This window comes from Hevea brasiliensis, unplaced genomic scaffold (genome assembly GCF_030052815.1).
Source record: "Hevea brasiliensis isolate MT/VB/25A 57/8 unplaced genomic scaffold, ASM3005281v1 Scaf552, whole genome shotgun sequence".
In the NCBI taxonomy this organism is placed as follows: Eukaryota; Viridiplantae; Streptophyta; class Magnoliopsida; order Malpighiales; family Euphorbiaceae; genus Hevea; species Hevea brasiliensis.
In genome coordinates this window covers 1165-19104 of record NW_026615087.1, presented here as the reverse complement: position 1 = coordinate 19104, position 17940 = coordinate 1165, and the positions used below count along the sequence as shown (strand labels likewise).

The following is a 17940-nucleotide window of genomic DNA, read 5'->3' as shown; positions in this document are numbered from 1 at the left end:
TACGGGTTATCTGACGCTCTAGCTAATATTTGCTTGCATAAAACTATTCTATAACGTATTTCTACTAAAAACGTCACCAGGTGTACCAACAGAGAGAGTTCAGGCATTATCATCACTGTCTGATGCACGTCCATGCTTGAATTCAATAACCGTATTCTTCACTCCATAAACAAGCAGACGACTGCATTGAACTAGGATTTGTAAGACCTCTCTCATGGAAGGCCTATCAGAAGGCAGTTGCTTGTACACTTGACCCCAGGTTTGAAAACAATGATCATTTCATCCAGGCAAGAAGATCCCATGATCTCCTTGTCCAAAGCATCGACTATAGGTCTATCTTCAGTCATGTGTCTGCATGCCCATTCCGCTAGGCTTGTATTTTCATCCCATAAATGAGCCTCCTTCCCAGTTGTTAGTTCAAGAAGGTCAACCCCAAAGCTGTAAGCATCATTTTCTCGTTCAATCTGGCTGTTTGAAAATACTCTGCAATTCAACTTGATTTTTTAGTAATGGAAAAACTTGGGGAAGGGAGCACAGTCTGCAAGTCAAGTTGATTCTTTAGTAATGAAAAAGAAGGGGGGATGAAAACAAATCCTTAATTATAGAACTTACCTGGAGCTAAATAGCCGATAGAGCCACCCATAACGGATGCTGTCTCTTCTCCCTTCTTAACCACCAGCCTGGCCAAACCAAAATCAGTAATTTTTGCATTAAAAGCAGAATCTAGTATTATATTGCTTGATTTCACATCTCGATGAATAATGGGTGGTAAGCAGTAATGGTGCAGGTAGGAGAAACCCTGGGCTACTCCCACTACAATCCGAAACCGCGCAGGCCAGTCCAAGTAGGTTGAACCTGAGACGCTTGTTGATCTCTTCTTCACATGCAGCCATTGGTCCAGGCTATGTCTCTTCATATATTCATAGATGAGAAGTTTTGAATATGTTAGAGTCCAAGTCCAATTGGAATTAGGAAGAATAATTAATTTAGAAAGTATAATTAGTTTAGGAATTAAAGTTTAGTAGAATTTAAATTATGAAATTTAATAATTAGAGTACTAAAAGGACTAGGTTTTAGTGGTCTATATATATGAATAGTTGGTTGGCTATTAAATGGAAAGTATTACAGAAAGCCCATAAAGTGGAGAGGTGTGTTGAATTCCGTGTGTTGAATTCCGTGTGTTTTGTTTGAGTGATTTTGAGGGTGAGAAAAATAATTAGTAGTTGTAATTATTTTTCCTTGATAGTGAATTTGTTTGGTGGAGTAGGCTTACGCCGAACTATGTTAAATTTTGTGTGGGTGTGGTTTTTTCATAACAAGTGGTATCAGAGCTATGGTTTGAGATGCCAAAGATGGTGAGCACAAAATTTGAGGTGGAGCCATTCGATGGGAAAAATAATTTCAGTTTGTGGCAAAACACCGTGAAGGATATCCTTGTACAACAAGGATTAATCAAAGCATTGAACGAGAAGCAACCGGTGACCATAAAAGATGATGATTGGGAGGAGCTTCAACAAAAGGCTATGAGTATGATTAGATTGACGTTAGCCCCAGATGTAAAGTACAATGTCTTGGAGGAGACCTCGCCTGTTATTTTGTGGAAGAAATTGGAGAGCCTCACAAATCGTTTGTACTTGAAGAAGGAGATGTATCAACTCAGAATGGATGAAGGTACTGATGTGAGGGATCACCTTAATAATTTTGATAAATTAATTACCCAATTGGCTAGTATTGGTGTGAAGGTTGATGAAGAAGATAAAGCCCTCTTGCTTTTAACCTCTCTCCCACACTCTTATAAAAGCTTGGTGACAGCTCTAACAGTTGGGAAGGAGACTTTGAAGGTGGAGGAGATTACCGCAGTTATCTTGGATGATGAGAAGTTTAAGAAGAAAGGTAGTAGCAATGAAGGTAGAGCTTTTGTTGCTGGTTCTAGTCGTGGTAGAAGCAATCCACGTGAAAACAATTGGAGAAGAAATAGTAGATCGAGCTCGAGACCACGAGTAGACCATGAAGATAGAGAATGCTACTACTGTCATGAGAAAAGTCACATTCAATACCATTGTATGAAGATGAAGGAAGATCTTATAGAATTTAAACAATTCAAGAAGAGTCGCAGAAAAGAAAAAGAAGGAATTGCTACAATTGCAATAGATGATGGTGTTGATGGGGAATGTTTGAATGTGGATGATGATAAGGAAAAAACAAAAGATCTATCATAAGATGAGTGGTTAATGGATTCTGCTTGCCCATTTCATATTTGCTCAAAGAAGGAGTGGTTTGATGTGATTGAAGAAAAAAAAGGAGAAAAAGTGAAGTTAGCCAATGGGAACAAGATAGAAGTTGAAGGTATTGGAAAAGTGAAAATCAAGCTGCATGGTGATCAAGTAAAAGTGTTCGATGAAGTGAGATATGTTCCTAAATTTGAAAGGAACTTAATTTCCCAGGGTAAATTAGATTCTTTGGGTTATGGGTGTTCGATTCATGGTGGAGTCATGAGAGTTAGCCGAGGTGCTCTTATGATCATGAAGGGTGAGAAGATTGGTACAAAGAATCTCTACAAATTGGAAGGAAGCACATTGATTGGAAGAATGCAAGTGGAAGCAAGAGGCAATATCAACAATCAAGAGTGCAAAAAAGTACCCAAGAGAAAATTGACTTTTGCAGAAATTGTGAAAACTAATTCCATTTGACTTGGAGGTGGAGATTGTTAGAGTCCAAGTCCAATTGGAATTAGGAAGTATAATTAATTTAGAAAGTATAATTAGTTTAGGAAGTTTTGTAGAATTTAAATTATAAAGTTTAATAATTATAGTCCTAAAAGGACTTGGTTTTAGTGATCTATATTTGGCTATTATATGGAAAGTATTACAGAGAGCCCATAAAGTGGAGAGGTGTGTTGAATTCTGTGAGTTTTATTTGAGTGATTTTGAGGGTGAGAAAAATAATTAGTGGTTGTAATTATTTTTCCTTGATAGTGAATTTGTTTGGTGGAGTAGGCTTACACCGAATCACGTTAAATTTTGTGTTCTTTATTTTGTGTGGGTGTAGTTTTTTCATAACAGAATCATCATTGCAAATATAGCAAAACAGCTTCACTATGTTTAAATGCCTTATTCTACTCAGTATCTGAACTTCTGCATGGAACTGTTCCTCAAGTTTTAGGTTTAACTTATTGTCACTACAAATTCTTTTAACAGCAACAAGACCTTGTAACACCCCTCACCCGGCTACAGTGCAGCCGAGCAAGGCATATCACATTTTGTGCCGGAGCACCCTATCTTATCTTATCTTACTTTATTCCTTTAATAATTTGTTCTTGTTATATTTTAATATCAATTATTTATCTAAAGAGAAACCAGCGGAGTTTTCCCTATTTTATTGCCAGTTGACGTATTTTACTATTCACCTGCTTGAAATTTTCACTAATATTTTTCATACAATAATTCATCCATGCTCATATCATCATTTCAAAAATTATTTTGTAATTCAAATTCATACTCATTTGTACAAATTCATTCATGCTTATTACATATATCAATATTCTCAATTTTATTAGTTTACATAATTTGCAAACTAATTACATAAATTCATAATTTACATCAGGTGCATATTACATACAATTTTTTAATTTTCATTACAACATAATAAATAATTATAATTCACAAATTACATAATATAACTAATGTGAGCCCTATCTACATGCATTGCTGAGGAAGTGACAACCTTGAGCACTTCTGACACTTCTGCAGATCCGACTCTAAAAATCCCAGTCTAATATCCACTGGGTTTTATCTTCAATACCTGCGCGAGGAAACAAATCCATCGCGCTAAGCATTGCTGCTTAGTGGTGCGATAATATAACAAAGAAAATAATATACAAATAAAGAAAGAAATGGATTATACTTTGGATACTCTAGAATTTAATCCAATTTAATATAATACTTCTAGTATCAACTATCTTTCGTTCTAATTTATTTCTCTTAAGAAGCAATTTATTCCTAAATTCACAGTAGTAATATACTTATATCTCTTTTGCAAATCTTTTTATCATTTCATTCAATACTTTCTAGGTTATCGCAGATTATTTCATAATAATTAAATTTTAATATCGTTCCAATTCATTTCAATTCTTTCTACTAAATAACTAATCTAATTTATTTTAAATATTCTTACTCTTTTATTTAATTGCTAATATTTTCAGTTGCTATTATTCTTAACTCATTTTAATAAATTTCACTGCCCAAGTAACCTATGACAGGCTGACTAAACTGGATAATAGGTCGTTGGCACTGGACATCGCGGTGTCTTGGGCCTTCATACCATGAGACGTGAAATGCGGAATGTCAACTATGTATGCAGTTAGAATGGCTAAAAAGCCATGATAACATATCAGTATGGCTAAAAGCCATGATAACATATAATTGGGCATAAAGCCATGAGTGCGGGCATAAAGCCATGAATACAGGCATAAAGCCTTACGCAGTACTGCTAAAATAATACCCTATTGGTATGCCAATCTATCCAATCTGACACACGTGTCTAGGCAATACATGGGCACATAGTACCATTAAATGTTAATATATTGTGCTTTATGACTTCATTATTTCATGACAAATTCCAATTATAATTTATACATTCATTTGATCATTCATATGATTGCAATTCACATCAATTATCCTTCTATACTATTGTACACAAAGTATTTTTCCTTTCTACAATAATGAAAACTAATGTCTCATGCTTACATTCATTTATTCAATTCACTAATTACACTATATATATTAGTACTTATAATGGCTTCTTTAATTTCTTTTATTATTTCTTATGTCTTTGGGATTACTATTCACATATCACTATTCACTCAAATTCTTGACTTTTTCATTCATAATATGTATACAAATATTTGATACATAATTATACCATATTTTGGGTTCTGAGTTTGTTGGCATTGATTGCCAATTGCAATTCAAAGCGTCCTAGAATTATTTTCAAAAATTCAGTTTTTGTGTCTTATGTTTATTGTTCCATTGGTCATTTGTATAGTAGGAATTTGATAAAACTCTCTTCATGAAAGTTGTTCCTTTATGTGTCATCTTTAATTCTCTTTTTGAATCACTCCATTTAGAGTTTTGTAGCTCAAGTTATGGTCAATTTACCATAACTGGCCAGATTACAAATTTTTCAGAATTTCTGGGCAGAATCAATTCTGACAGTTTCGATGTGCTGACTTTAATGGACAATTTCATTTAGTTCTGGTCAGAATTCAGAGTTATGTTCTTCATAAAGTTGTCCTAAATTGTCCAAACTTTCCATTGATATAAAATTTAGGTCAATTAGATATTTCTACACTGAGTTATGGCCAAATGAACAAAGTTCATCTGGTCAATTTTTCAGGATAGTATGTGTGTTACCCGAATTATGTCAATTTTTAGGGCAACTTAGGTTAGTTTTCTGGGCAGGGTTTCTTCATGAAAAATGTGGCTTAAGGTCTTAAATTTCATCTTCAATTGGCCTCACACCAATTGGAGCTGTCTAGCTCTACTTATGTTTATTTAAACACACTGGACTCATAGGTCCAGAATTCCCTGCACAAAAATAACACTTCCAATACCACCTTCCCACATTACTACCATCCACAATTCACATTCCATGCACTTCAATTATCCATAATTGGTCTCAACATCAACAATTTATCAACGTATCATTAAATTCCTAATTTTTATATCAAACCCTAGCTCATTAATTTGGTGATCTCATGTAACACAAATAAACTTATCATCAAACTAACATCCAACTCAAATAAACTTATCATAAACCACTTTTAAGCAATTTAATTCAAACAATTTATCAAATCCTAACCTTTCCCCATGGCTGTCGAAATCTAGGTCATTCCCATACCCTTTGTTTTCTTACTTTTTCATGCAATAACAACTCCCCCTAACTTTAATTCAAGGTCTAATGAAAGAAAGAAGGAAAAGTAAGCACTAACCTTGTTAGAGCTCCAACTTGAGCTTGTAAAACCTTTCTTTTCTTTCTTCTTTTTGCTGTCTAAGTCTTACTCTAGTGGTAAGGATTAATTTTAGTGAAGGGAAGCTAGGGTTTTGAGGTGGTTTGGTGGGTGAACTCAAGCTTGTAAACAAGCATCAATGGAGGTTTCTCTATTCTCTCTCTCTCTTCCTATGTTGGCCGGCTGGTTGGGAATGAAGAAGGCAGATTTGTTTTTTTAATTTTTATCTTATTTATCTCTTTTTATTTGATTTAAATGTGGTTGTTAAGTTTTGATTGGTGGAGGCCTTCTTAATGACATCATAGTGATGTCATAAGTCCATTTTAATTCATTTTCTTTTCTTTTCTTTTCTATTCATTTTTAATCTAATTTTTAGCAATATTTATTCATATTTTATGTCATATAAATTATTTACTTAATTGGGCAAGTTGGCCAAAAATCATCTCTGAAGGTAAAATGACCAAAATGCCCTCCGTTTGGCTTAAAAAGCCAAAACTATCTGTACCGATCTTAAAAATTCTCCTAACCTTTTCTTGGCATTCTAATGCTACCTAGGGAGTCGTAAGTCTTCTTTGGAATCCCAGAAATTATTTCACAGGATTCCCCTCAAGTTTAGAGTTACTAGCTGTCTTCAACGTAACTTCTCGTTAGGGTCACCCATCACCGGGGCACCGGCTCATTTAACTTTGTTGTATTTTATTTCTAAAATTTTTCCTAAATTTTTCTTACAATTATTTAAATTATTTATGACTCCTCACTCTAGTTTACATATAGTTCTAGACATTCCGACTGTCCGGATCGACATTAATCACCGGAACAGTCGAATGCACGGACTAGCTAAAGTGAGGGTGTTACAGACCTGATCGATGAGTAAGAACACAGTATACTTTTCCTGATCTTTTGCTGCTAATCAAGTTGGTTTCTATTGAACCTGACAATATTAATGGAGCAATATTAGAATAGCTTGCAAATCAGGAACGCAATCTCAGTATATCAATAAAGGAACATAATTTCAGCTTCCTATCTTTGTAAATTAGTTGTTTGTATACAAATTTGTATAATTGACTTATTTATTTGATTCTGTTTGTACTTTCTCCTTCTGTATAAAAAGGATATTAGATCAATAGCTAAAAAAACCTTTGAACAATTTCAAAACCTTTATTATGGTATCAGAGCAACTTTAGACTCTTAAAGAGTACAAGTCAGATTCTTTTTCCCAGCTCAAAACTTCTCTTTTCTACTTTCATGGCTGATGAACTAAATTCTACAACAGGGGCGAATGTTTCACCTACACCCACACCAGTAATGATAAATCCCTCATTTCATCCAACCTTATCTGGAAACACATCCAATTTCACCACTCATATTATTACCTTCAATCCTTCATCTCAACTTCCAATCAAACTTATAGGAATCACCTTTGCAACTTGGGAGGCTCAGGTATACACATTCATGTGTGGATATGATCTTCTACCATATCTCGATGGATTTTGTCAATTTCTGCCAAAAACAATCATTGAATCAAATCAGAAAGTAGATAATCCTGCTTACAAAGTATGGTTTCGTCAAGATAATCTTATACGGAATGCTCTAATGGCATCTGTTGATCCTTCCATTGCAGCAGCTATATCTATAGCTGCTACTATAACTTCCAAACAGGCCTGGGATCACCTTCACAACACATATGCAAACAAGTCACAGACTCGTATCTACAGTCTTCATGACATACTTCCTAAAGTCTCACGAGACTTCAAAACCATCTCAGAATATCTTCACAAAATCAGATCAATTGACGATGAATTGGCCATAACAGGATCTCCTATCAACAATGAAGAACTAGTAATTAAAATTCTAAGTGGCTTATGTAATACCCTCATACTAAGTAGTCATGTACATTCTATTGTTCCGGTGACTAATGTCTGTTCGGACAGCTAGAATGTCTAGAACTATACTTAAATCATATAGAAAAGCCATAAATAAAATTGATAAAGATCAAATGAAGTTAGATAAAAATAAAAGAAATGGAGCACCAATAGGTTAAATGAGCTTAGGTCACAGCGACGAGTGACCTACATGGGAAGCAGCTATAAGTTTAGTTGTTACCCTAAATTCGTATGGGACCCCATGAAATCCTTAGTTAAGGAATTATTTAGAAATTATTTGAAATTTGGAAATCAAAGAAATGAATAGGGAAGAAGAAAAATTAAGTGAATCAAAAGTTAAAAACTTATCGGGTGTTATGGAAAAAGATACACTATAACCCGATTAGGGGCATTTTGGTCAATTCACTTCAAGATGTGACTTTTGATCTAAATGTCCATTAAAATGTATGAGATTTAATTATTGAAAAGGGATTAAAAATGTGAAGATGTGTATGAAAAAGAAAAGAATTGAAAACTTAAAATTTTAAATAAAATTATGACATAAGCATGACATAATTGTGACCTAATTAAAATTTGTGACCTATTAAAATAAGACAAGTGATTTAATTACTATAATTAAAAGAAAATTCCTCTTTCTCATTTCCAGCCGGCCTCATCTTCCCTCTCTCTCTCTTCATCTTTCCTCCATTTTTAACCTATCCAAAGCTTGAAACCTTGAATTTTCACCATAAATTCCATAGCTTCCTTTGAGAAAAACCTAAATTGGACTTTGATTTGAAGTTTGGGAGCAAGGAATTGGAAGGAAGTGGAAAGATTTTGAGGTTTAGAAGCTCACCATTAGAGGTAAGCTTTCTTCTAACCCCAATTAATTGTATATTCTTTAAATTAGAGTTAATTTGTGTAGTAATAACTTAAGAAAAGATGAAAATCATGCATGAACCTTGAAAGTGAATTTCGGCCAGCTTGAGGGATGCTAGGGTTTGATGCGTTTTGATTGAATTGATGATGAATTCTAGCTTGTATGAGGTTGTATATGTGATTGGTATATTGAAGTTGCATAGAATTGCATGAATTGGGAATATGGAGAATTAGAGTTTTGGTGAAAATTAGGGTTTTGTAGTATGCTATGCAATTGATGTTATAAGAGCTAATTATGGTCCTTTGGCATGCTTTGGTTGAGAATTGATGTTGAATTGATGAAAGGAATGAATGGATTAGTAGTGTGTTGAATTGCAGAAATTCTAGACCCTTGAGTCTAGTAGGTTTGAATGGGTATAAGTTGAGTTACATAGCTCCAATTGGTGTGAGGCCAATTGGATATGAAACCTAAGACATAATTCTAGAAATGTTGTAAAGACGCCTTGTCCAGAAACTTATCATAGATTGCCCTAAATTTGGCTTGAATCTGGATTGCAATTATGGACCTGACCAAAAATGACCAATTGAATAGTACGTAGTAAATTAGGTATAACTCACTTTAGAAAACCGCAAATTAGGTTATTCTTAAACCAATGGAAACCTGAGACATAGAAGAATAATTCTTGTGAAGACTATAGAGCCAAATTATGACCCTAAGTTGATCAAATTGCTAGAAAATTTTGGTCCATCAAATCTGCCCTGATTCTGGACTAACCTAGAAATCCTGAATAATGAGCCATCCGACTAGTTTTGGAAAAATTGCCATAACTTGGGCTACAAAAATGCAAATTAGGTGATTCTAAAGCCAAAATTTTCATAAGACATAGAACTAAAAATTTTATGTTTTGACCAGAATCCAGTTCTTAGGGCAAAGTAGTGGAATTGTTGGGATAAATTAGGAATCTTAAATCTGGAATTCCTGCTTCTTAGCTAATTGGCCCTGTGACTTCCGAATGGTTATTAGGCCATAACTTCCTCTACAAAACTCTAATTGAAGTGATTCAAATTGATTTGGAAACCTAAGATAAAGACCTAAAACATTGTTTCAGGTACTAGGACCAAATTATAAGCTTAAGATACCCGGATATAGAATGCAAAGTTAAGATATAAATCTAGACAACCTAAAATTTCAGGATATGGCCCCTGGAACAGTGTTTAATGTTTTGGCTATAACTTGAGATCCAGAATCCCAAATTGAGTGATTCAAATTGGAAAATAAAACTAAGACATAGAGGAACAATTTTCATTAGATCACTTTCCCAAATTATGATTGGAATTAGATTGAAATGGGGTTGCAATATCAGGGTCTAGAACTGCCCTGGACCCAGAATACATTGAAACTTCAATGTCCACTTAGGGATGGCTTAGGCATTTGTTTGATTAAATATTGGAGATAATTGGGATGACTATTGAAGTTTAGTAATTGTGTGATTTCAGTGGACAAAGAGACTTCTAAGGAAGGGAAGGCTTAAGATATAAAGAAAGAAGTTCATTGAAGGTTTATGCACAACTAACCATTTTTCTATGTTTTAAACTTTGAAATGGATTTGAATGAATTTATATGAATGAATTATGATTTTCCCTTGCATTTGTGAACTTTAATTTTATGAAATGAATTTGTGAATGTAGAAAGACGGATATTGGCCCTTTGATATCATTGTAGCAAGGGAGTGGGCCGGTTTTGAATGATTTTAGAAGTGTTTGAGAAATTGTGTATTGCCAACCCTTTTGGGTTTTATGATGATTTGAATGTGATTATTGTTTTGCAAATGTGATTATTGATTGAAAAATCTTTGAAAATTGTTTTTGAACCACAGTTAGCATGACAACATGATTTATGTTCCTCATTAGCTTGCCTAGTGAGACGTATTGGATATCATCTCCTCCACTCGTGGAGTTGAGTTTTTTCCTCTCTGGTTTACCAGTTGAGGACGTATTGGATGAGTACTCATATTTGCTAGCTAGCCTTTGTATTCCCCTTTAGCCTTTAGTTATTGGGACGTATTGGCTTTGTCGTGGTGTACAACACGACATTGATTGAAAATTATGTGTCATGGTTCTAATTGTGTGAATTATTAGCAGCACCCTTAAACTGTGAATATTTTGGATCAAATGTGATTGAAATGAATGATTTACAATTATTGAAATTTGTTGTTTCAGTTTCATGAATTGTAGTCAATTTGAATATATTGTGTTTTAAAATTTAGTTGTGCACCACTGGGTAAAATACTCAGCGATAGCTTTTTATTACTGTTATAGATAAGGAGAAAGGCAAAGCAGCAGAGTGAGCTGCTTGTAGCTATAGTGAAGCTTCATTTGGATCATTTTCAGGTATATTATTTATACCCTTTGTAAATTCATTTTGATATAAATTAGTTCATATGTATCTAGAAGACAATAAGTAGTTGTACGAATTAAATTGTAATAATATTTTGTTATCCTTTTGAGTTGTAAATTTGTAAATGAACTTTTATTTTGATTTGAATATGAGAAATGTATATTTCTTTGATGTTGGTTGAATGAAAGAGGATGAATTGAGTTTGATTGAGTTTCAAAATGTGTATGATATGTAACACCCCTATGTTCATTAGTCCTATACATTTCACTATTCCGGTGACCAATGCCGGTCCGGATGGTCAAAAGGCGTAGAAACATATTTAAGTCACCTAGAAAAGCTATAAACAAAATTAATAGAAATTATATGAAGGAAAAATAGAAATAAGAAAAACAAGACATAAAGAGTTAAATGAGCAGGAGTCACAGCGATGGGTGACCGTACCGGGAAGTGACTACGAGATCAGTCGCTGCCCTATTTTTTAGTAGGACCCTGTGACACCCTAGGCCTAAGACTAATTGTGAAGCTAGGGAAATTGTGAAAATTACGGAAAAGAATTGAAAACAAGCTCAAATAATTAGATCAAGGTTCCGAAAGCAATACAGTGTTATTGGAAAATCAAATCAGACCGGTAAGGGGCAATTTGGTCAATTCACCCTTAGAGATGACTCTTGGCCTAAATTTCCATTAAAATGTAGGAAATAAAATTTATGAAAAAGAATTAAAAGCATGAAGAAGTGAAGAAGAAGAAAAGAAAAGAAAATTTTGAATAAAGCTTTATGACATCATCATGCTTAATTAAGCATGATACAATTAATAATTTTAATTTCTAAATTTTTAAGTATGGGATAATTATGTATATAAGAGACAAATAAAAAATAATAATAAATTCTCATTTTCTTCTTCCTTTAGGCGTAGGGTCTCTCTTTCCTCTCTCTCTTATTATCTGACTTCCTCCATTAACAAATAATTCAAGCTTCTAAAACCTTGAATTGCCACCATAAAACCTGCCCAAAAATCATAGAAAACACTTAAATTTACCCTAGAAGAGGAGAATTGAAGAAAGAAATTGGGAGAAAATTTAATGAAAGTGAAGATTGTGAAAGGCATCATTAAGGTTAGTGAAATCTTTCCATTTCTCTCTTTAAATTCATACTTGGGCATTTAATTTGAATGAGAATTGTTGAAATTTAAACAAAAAATGACATGTATGGGACCTAGGGATTTCGGCAAGCATGTGAATGATTAGGGTTTGATGGAATTTGTTAGACTTAAAGGTGTATTCATGCTTGATTGAGTGTGTAGATGTAAATGATATACTTTGATTTCATGAATTGAAGCAATTAGTGAATTAGGATTCTTGACCCTTAGGGTTTTGGGAAAAAATTTAGGGAATTTGAGTAATTAATGCCAATTGACCAAATTGATGTTAAAGTGGTCAATTGGTATGTTTGGGAGTGCATGTGAATGCATGGAATGGTCTTAGGGTTGAATGTGATGTTGCCTCCAATCTGGACAGCCTGACCATGGTCCACTCAAATGGCCATAATTGCAATTCTATTACTCTAATTGGTGTGAGACCAATTTGAGATGAAAAGTAAGACCCAAAGCAAAAATTTTCATGTAGAAACCTAGTCCTAAAACTGAACTTAAGTTGATGAAAAATTGGGTTGAATTCGGATTAGGTACTCTGCCCCTATATAGAATTGACCTTATGAACAGTACTTATTCAAATGGTCATAACTTGGTGTAGAAACGTCTAAATGACCTGATTTTTATATCAATGAAAAGATTAGACATAGAATAACAACTTTCATGAAGAAACCAAACTCAAATTTTGACCATAACTAAATCAAATTGCCAACCAAATTTGGGACACCAAATCTGTCAGAACCTAAAATTTGCCCAGAAATCTGGACTTTAGTCAATCCAGCCAGTTATGGTTAAATGGTCATAACTTGAGCTACAAAACTCCAATTGGAGTGATTCAAAAAGAGAATTGAAGCTAAGACAATAAGGAACAACTTTGATGAAGGAAAGTTGGCCAAATTTCCACTGTAAAAGGTTCAATGGAACAATAGAACTAAGAGATCCAAAACTGAAATTTTAGAATTTCACTTAGGAAGTTTGGAAATTTAATTGGCAATCAATGCCAACACAATTGTAACCCAAAATGTGGTATGTGGGTGTAATTAGAATTAACATACCTAGTAAGTATGAAAAAGTCAACATTTTGACTTAAATAGTAAAATAAATAGTAACCCTAATATGCCAAACACAAAGAACTCCATTTTAAGCAAATTTAAAAGTATAATCAAGTGTGTATGAATTTAATTATTGGATTACTTATGAGGTATGGTATTGAAACACTGTAAATTGTGTGTTTCAGTAGAAAAAGAGACTAGGAACACTGTAAATTTGTTTCAATAGACAAATATCGAGAACATTGCATAGTTACTATGGTACGTCCCACATACTAGATTTCCCGAATATCTTATCTCTCTTGAACTCTCTAATACTATACACTTACTTTGACGGGGTTATCCATTTATGACTACTAGCAGTGGTATCCTTGCTACCATCTGAAGCAACTATATTGCCAAAAATCACCTTTATGTGCTCGTGTCTTACACCATATAGGCATGACACTCAAACCCATACTGACAGAAACATAGCATTTCTTAGAGCACGTATCCTCATGACAAACCTCAACATGTCTGCTAACTCTATTTCACATTTCTATGTACTCCACGAAAATCAAGACACTAACTGAGGCACTTTTATATTTTCCGAGGTATAACGCAGAATCTAGAAACAAAGAATTACAGAAAAAGACAAAACAGAATCCTATACTCCGCATGTAACATCTTAACAAGACTCCTTTTACACTCCCAAGTATATTCTTTCCCATGAATCTGGAGCCTAAGCTCTAATACCACTCTTGTCATGACCCAACCTATGGGCCGGACCGGCACTAGGACCTAGGCCAGCCTAAAGCCCCCGAGGCCCGTAGTAAGCCTAACTATTCTTCAACCCAATCCTAAGTCCCATTTGGGCCCAATTTCAAGAATTCAACCGGACAGAGTCTGGCCATAAAATGGACCATTCAACGGAGAGTTTTTAACTTGCCTGACCAGTAAACACAATATATAATAAATTGGGGAGCTCACCTAACCCTCTACATGCTCATAATATCAAAAGTCCAATGGGAGCTCAGCTCCCTCATCCCATCCAGTCATACATACAGTTAATAATTTTACAGGTCCAACATAACTTTTATAATACAGGCCCAAAATAAAAATAAGTACTTCTAACACATGTGGAGTCTAAAAATTTAACTCAACTATATAAAATACATTAAATACTATCAATGGACCTGCGAAGAAGAAGAGCAGGTTAGCCATAACAAATAATCCTCCTGTAGCCTGGAAAAATAGATGAATAGGAGTGAGCGTTCGACTCAGAGAGTAAAATATCAATTTTAACATAATCTCTATAGCTATCTAAAGCTAATGCACCATGTGGAGTGAAATGCAACATCATCATAAATTTCATACAAATCACATCAAAAAGGCAATTTGGAGCACTCACACACCCAACATTGTCAAACAATACATATATGGGAGCTGATCCCCTATACAGCCCTCTTAATCCAACCTCTGTCAACGAGTGTCTCTCAAGCCGAACTTTCGCTTAATAAACCTAGTGCGGGGTCCCAGCGAGTGTCTCTCAAGCCGTGTCTACCCCGAAGGACTGGGTACCAGCGAGTGTCTCTCAAGCCGTGTCTACCCCGAAGGACTGGGTACCAGCGAGTGTCTCTCAAGCCGTGTCTACCCGTCCTGTCCATATCCAATACCATACCACACGCACGCCACGCACACACACTGCTCCAAATTACCACAAACAACATCCATGGCACTTTAACATTTATAAATGCAATATAAAATGTGCCTAGTGTTTAACTACATAGATACATATTTATAAATGATGCATGGGCATGCTTGAACATATAGTAATATCAAAATTACAATTAAAATTAATATTTTACTCACAAACTTGAACCGAGGTCACTGCGGTGGCTGGGCAGAGGAGGAAGGCTGTCCCGGCTCACCTGACAATTTCATTGCAATTATTTAATATATTTGACTCAATACAAGTTTAGAAAAGACCAAAGACACCCTGAGTTGTGCTGAAAATCTGACAGAGTCTCTCCTATACCTATGACCTACCCAACCTGCAAAATGGTTCAAATAACACTTCTAAACTCAACCTATATCTTATCATCATTATATGGCCCCTCCTGGGCCCTCCAAACCAAGCAATAATCATAATATCAGATAACTCAATTATAAGACTTCAAAACTAATATTTTCAAAAACTATTCAAACTAACTTTAAAAATTCTATAAACTTGTCCCGCGGTCTTTAACAATATTATAAGGCTATTGCAATAGGAATCGTAATTTTCTTATCATCCACGAATATTTTATAAATTTTATTCTAACCCAGTACAAGGCAAAAATTGAGTAATGTAGAGCTCGAGTTTATCTATGCCAAATCTGATAACTGGAACGCGTCCAGAACGTCTGAAAATGGTGGGATAGCCTATAATCTTGACCCGGTTTTGAAATGGTTCCAGCAGCTTATCTGTTCGGCCCGAAATTGCGGATCCGGGCGACTATCGAATTTCCACGAAATGAAAGTACATACGCGAAGTCCACAATACCAGAATTAGAATAATATATATATAATTATTTGAAAATTAGGGATGTTACATAAATAAATATAATAATTTTAAACTTTTGATAGAAAATATTTTTAGAGCCGATTGTAAGACGTTATAAAAATATTCTCACATTACTCCCCATGAAAAAAAATTAAAATTTTGGGGAGGTGGCTTCGGGATGCTTTCCTTGGTCCATCATTGCTATTAAGGGTATTTAGTTCTGGTTTCAATTCGGTTCTACCTAAGAATTAGAATCAAAATCACAACATTGATTCTTCGATTTTTATGAACTAGACTTCAAACTAAATTTTGATTTCATTTCTAATTTGGTTTTAAGCAATTTTGGGATAGTTTGATTTTAATTTCAATTCAATTTTGATTTCAGTTACAATTTGAATTTTAATTTTTACATATAAAACTATAACATTCTTGTATTCATTTTAAAATAATTAAAAAATCTTAAATTTCTAATATAATAACAATAATAACAATAATAATATTAGTAGATGATACAAATATGAGTTTTCAATATTGGTTTTACATATGTTTTTTTTTATCTTTATTTTTTTATTTATCTTTATTATTTATTTATTGATTGTTATGATGACACTTTTACTTTTTTTTTTAAATTAATTAATTTATTTATTTTCAAGAGTGATGATATATTTTAATTATATTTATTAACTAATTTATTTTTTCATTGAAAATGGATTAAAAAGTGATAAAAAAAATACAATTTTATTAAAAATCTAAATTGGATATGTAAAGAATAAAAATAATATTAAACTGAGGGTATTAAGTTACATGCTATAAATTTTAATAATTAAATTATATAAAAAATATTAAAAATTATTTTAATAAAAAATAAAATAATAAAATTTAAATTAAATATAAAAAGTTTATTTTTATTAAATTTGTACATATCACAAATATTTAACTAAATTTTCAAAAAACTTGCTCCATGTAATTTATTTATTAAATTTTTAAAATAAAGTTGCATACTTTATTTAAAAACCAAGTAACCAGAGATATTATTGCCATCAATTTATATCAACTCCGTGACAGATTTTCTAGTAAAACAAAAGATTAACAAAATTATGGTTTTAGATCGGCCGGAACAGCTACAAGCAACAATTGAAAAAAAAAAAATAAAATAAGCCAACCCTAAACATAAACATATAAGAACTACCATACCACTGTATCTCTGAACTATGATACAGTTTTCTCAATCCATTTCAAGCGCTTTTCTGCCTGTATGTGAGCCCTGAATTCAAATGAACTACCAGCAGAATAGAAACCATGTCAAGGAAACCAAATTCATCAAGAGAATGCAGTCATGCAGTTACATAAATATTCAATGGGTTCTAACAATTGCATATCAATCATTCTGTTCCATATCTCTGGCATTCCCTTCCTGTGCGATTCATACAAACAGCGCGAGTAAATCCGACAATGTGTACTGACTAAGTTTTTAGAAAATTTTCAATTCTTCAGGAAAGATGGCCAATAAATCAGCTGAAATAAATGCTAATTTTACACAATTAGCTAGTATTGATGCTAAACATTCTCAACAAATTTAAGGTGCCTATACGTATATTCGGCAAAATATGCAGTCAATAGCAGCATAGGTTGGTGAAGATTTTTGCACTCAATTGTGCTAATTGCAGCCTATTCCATCGTTTGCAAGTCATGTTTGAATGGATTGCCTTTAACAAGGGATAGAGTGCGAAAACTATGGATTTTACCATTTGCTAGTTTTTAGGGGGATAACATTCCCAAACGAGACTTCTTTGAATAACAAGAACAACTCTGTTTTCTTTGAACAGAACTATCCTTCCTTGGGATGCCAATGGAGTGCCTTCAATCTCTATCCCTCCGTCCATATTGCATTTTATGCACACTACAGAAAATAACGGGTACAATTTTCTTGGAGATTTTGTGATTAAACCACACAACATTATGAAATTATTGCTGGATTAACAGTTTGGCATACGGGCTAGATCAGATTATTAGGTTCTATTTATAATGAAATTGCAATGACTGGTTACGAGAAAAAGTAGATAGGTGCAAAA

The 17940-nt window shown here is 33.7% G+C and overlaps 1 protein-coding gene across 1 annotated transcript; it reads right to left on the bottom strand.

The window, feature by feature from the left end:
- Positions 1-212: 212 nt before the first annotated feature.
- On the bottom strand, positions 213-916 carry LOC110655095 (receptor-like serine/threonine-protein kinase At1g78530). The gene is made up of 2 exons (XM_058142560.1): positions 613-916; positions 213-481 (listed from the first exon to the last, which is right to left on the bottom strand). The coding sequence occupies exons 1-2, from the start codon at positions 914-916 to the stop codon at positions 213-215; spliced, it is 573 nt and encodes a 190-aa protein (XP_057998543.1).
- Between the last annotated feature and the right edge of the window lie 17024 nt (positions 917-17940).

Excerpts from the sequence above, each read along its gene's own strand:
- LOC110655095 (XM_058142560.1), bottom strand. The coding sequence starts at position 916 with ATGAAGAGACATAGCCTGGACCAATGGCTGCATGTGAAGAAGAGATCA. Across the intron at positions 482-612 it reads TATCGGCTATTTAGCTCCAG|TATTTTCAAACAGCCAGATT; the intron begins GTAAGTTCTATA and ends TGAATTGCAGAG.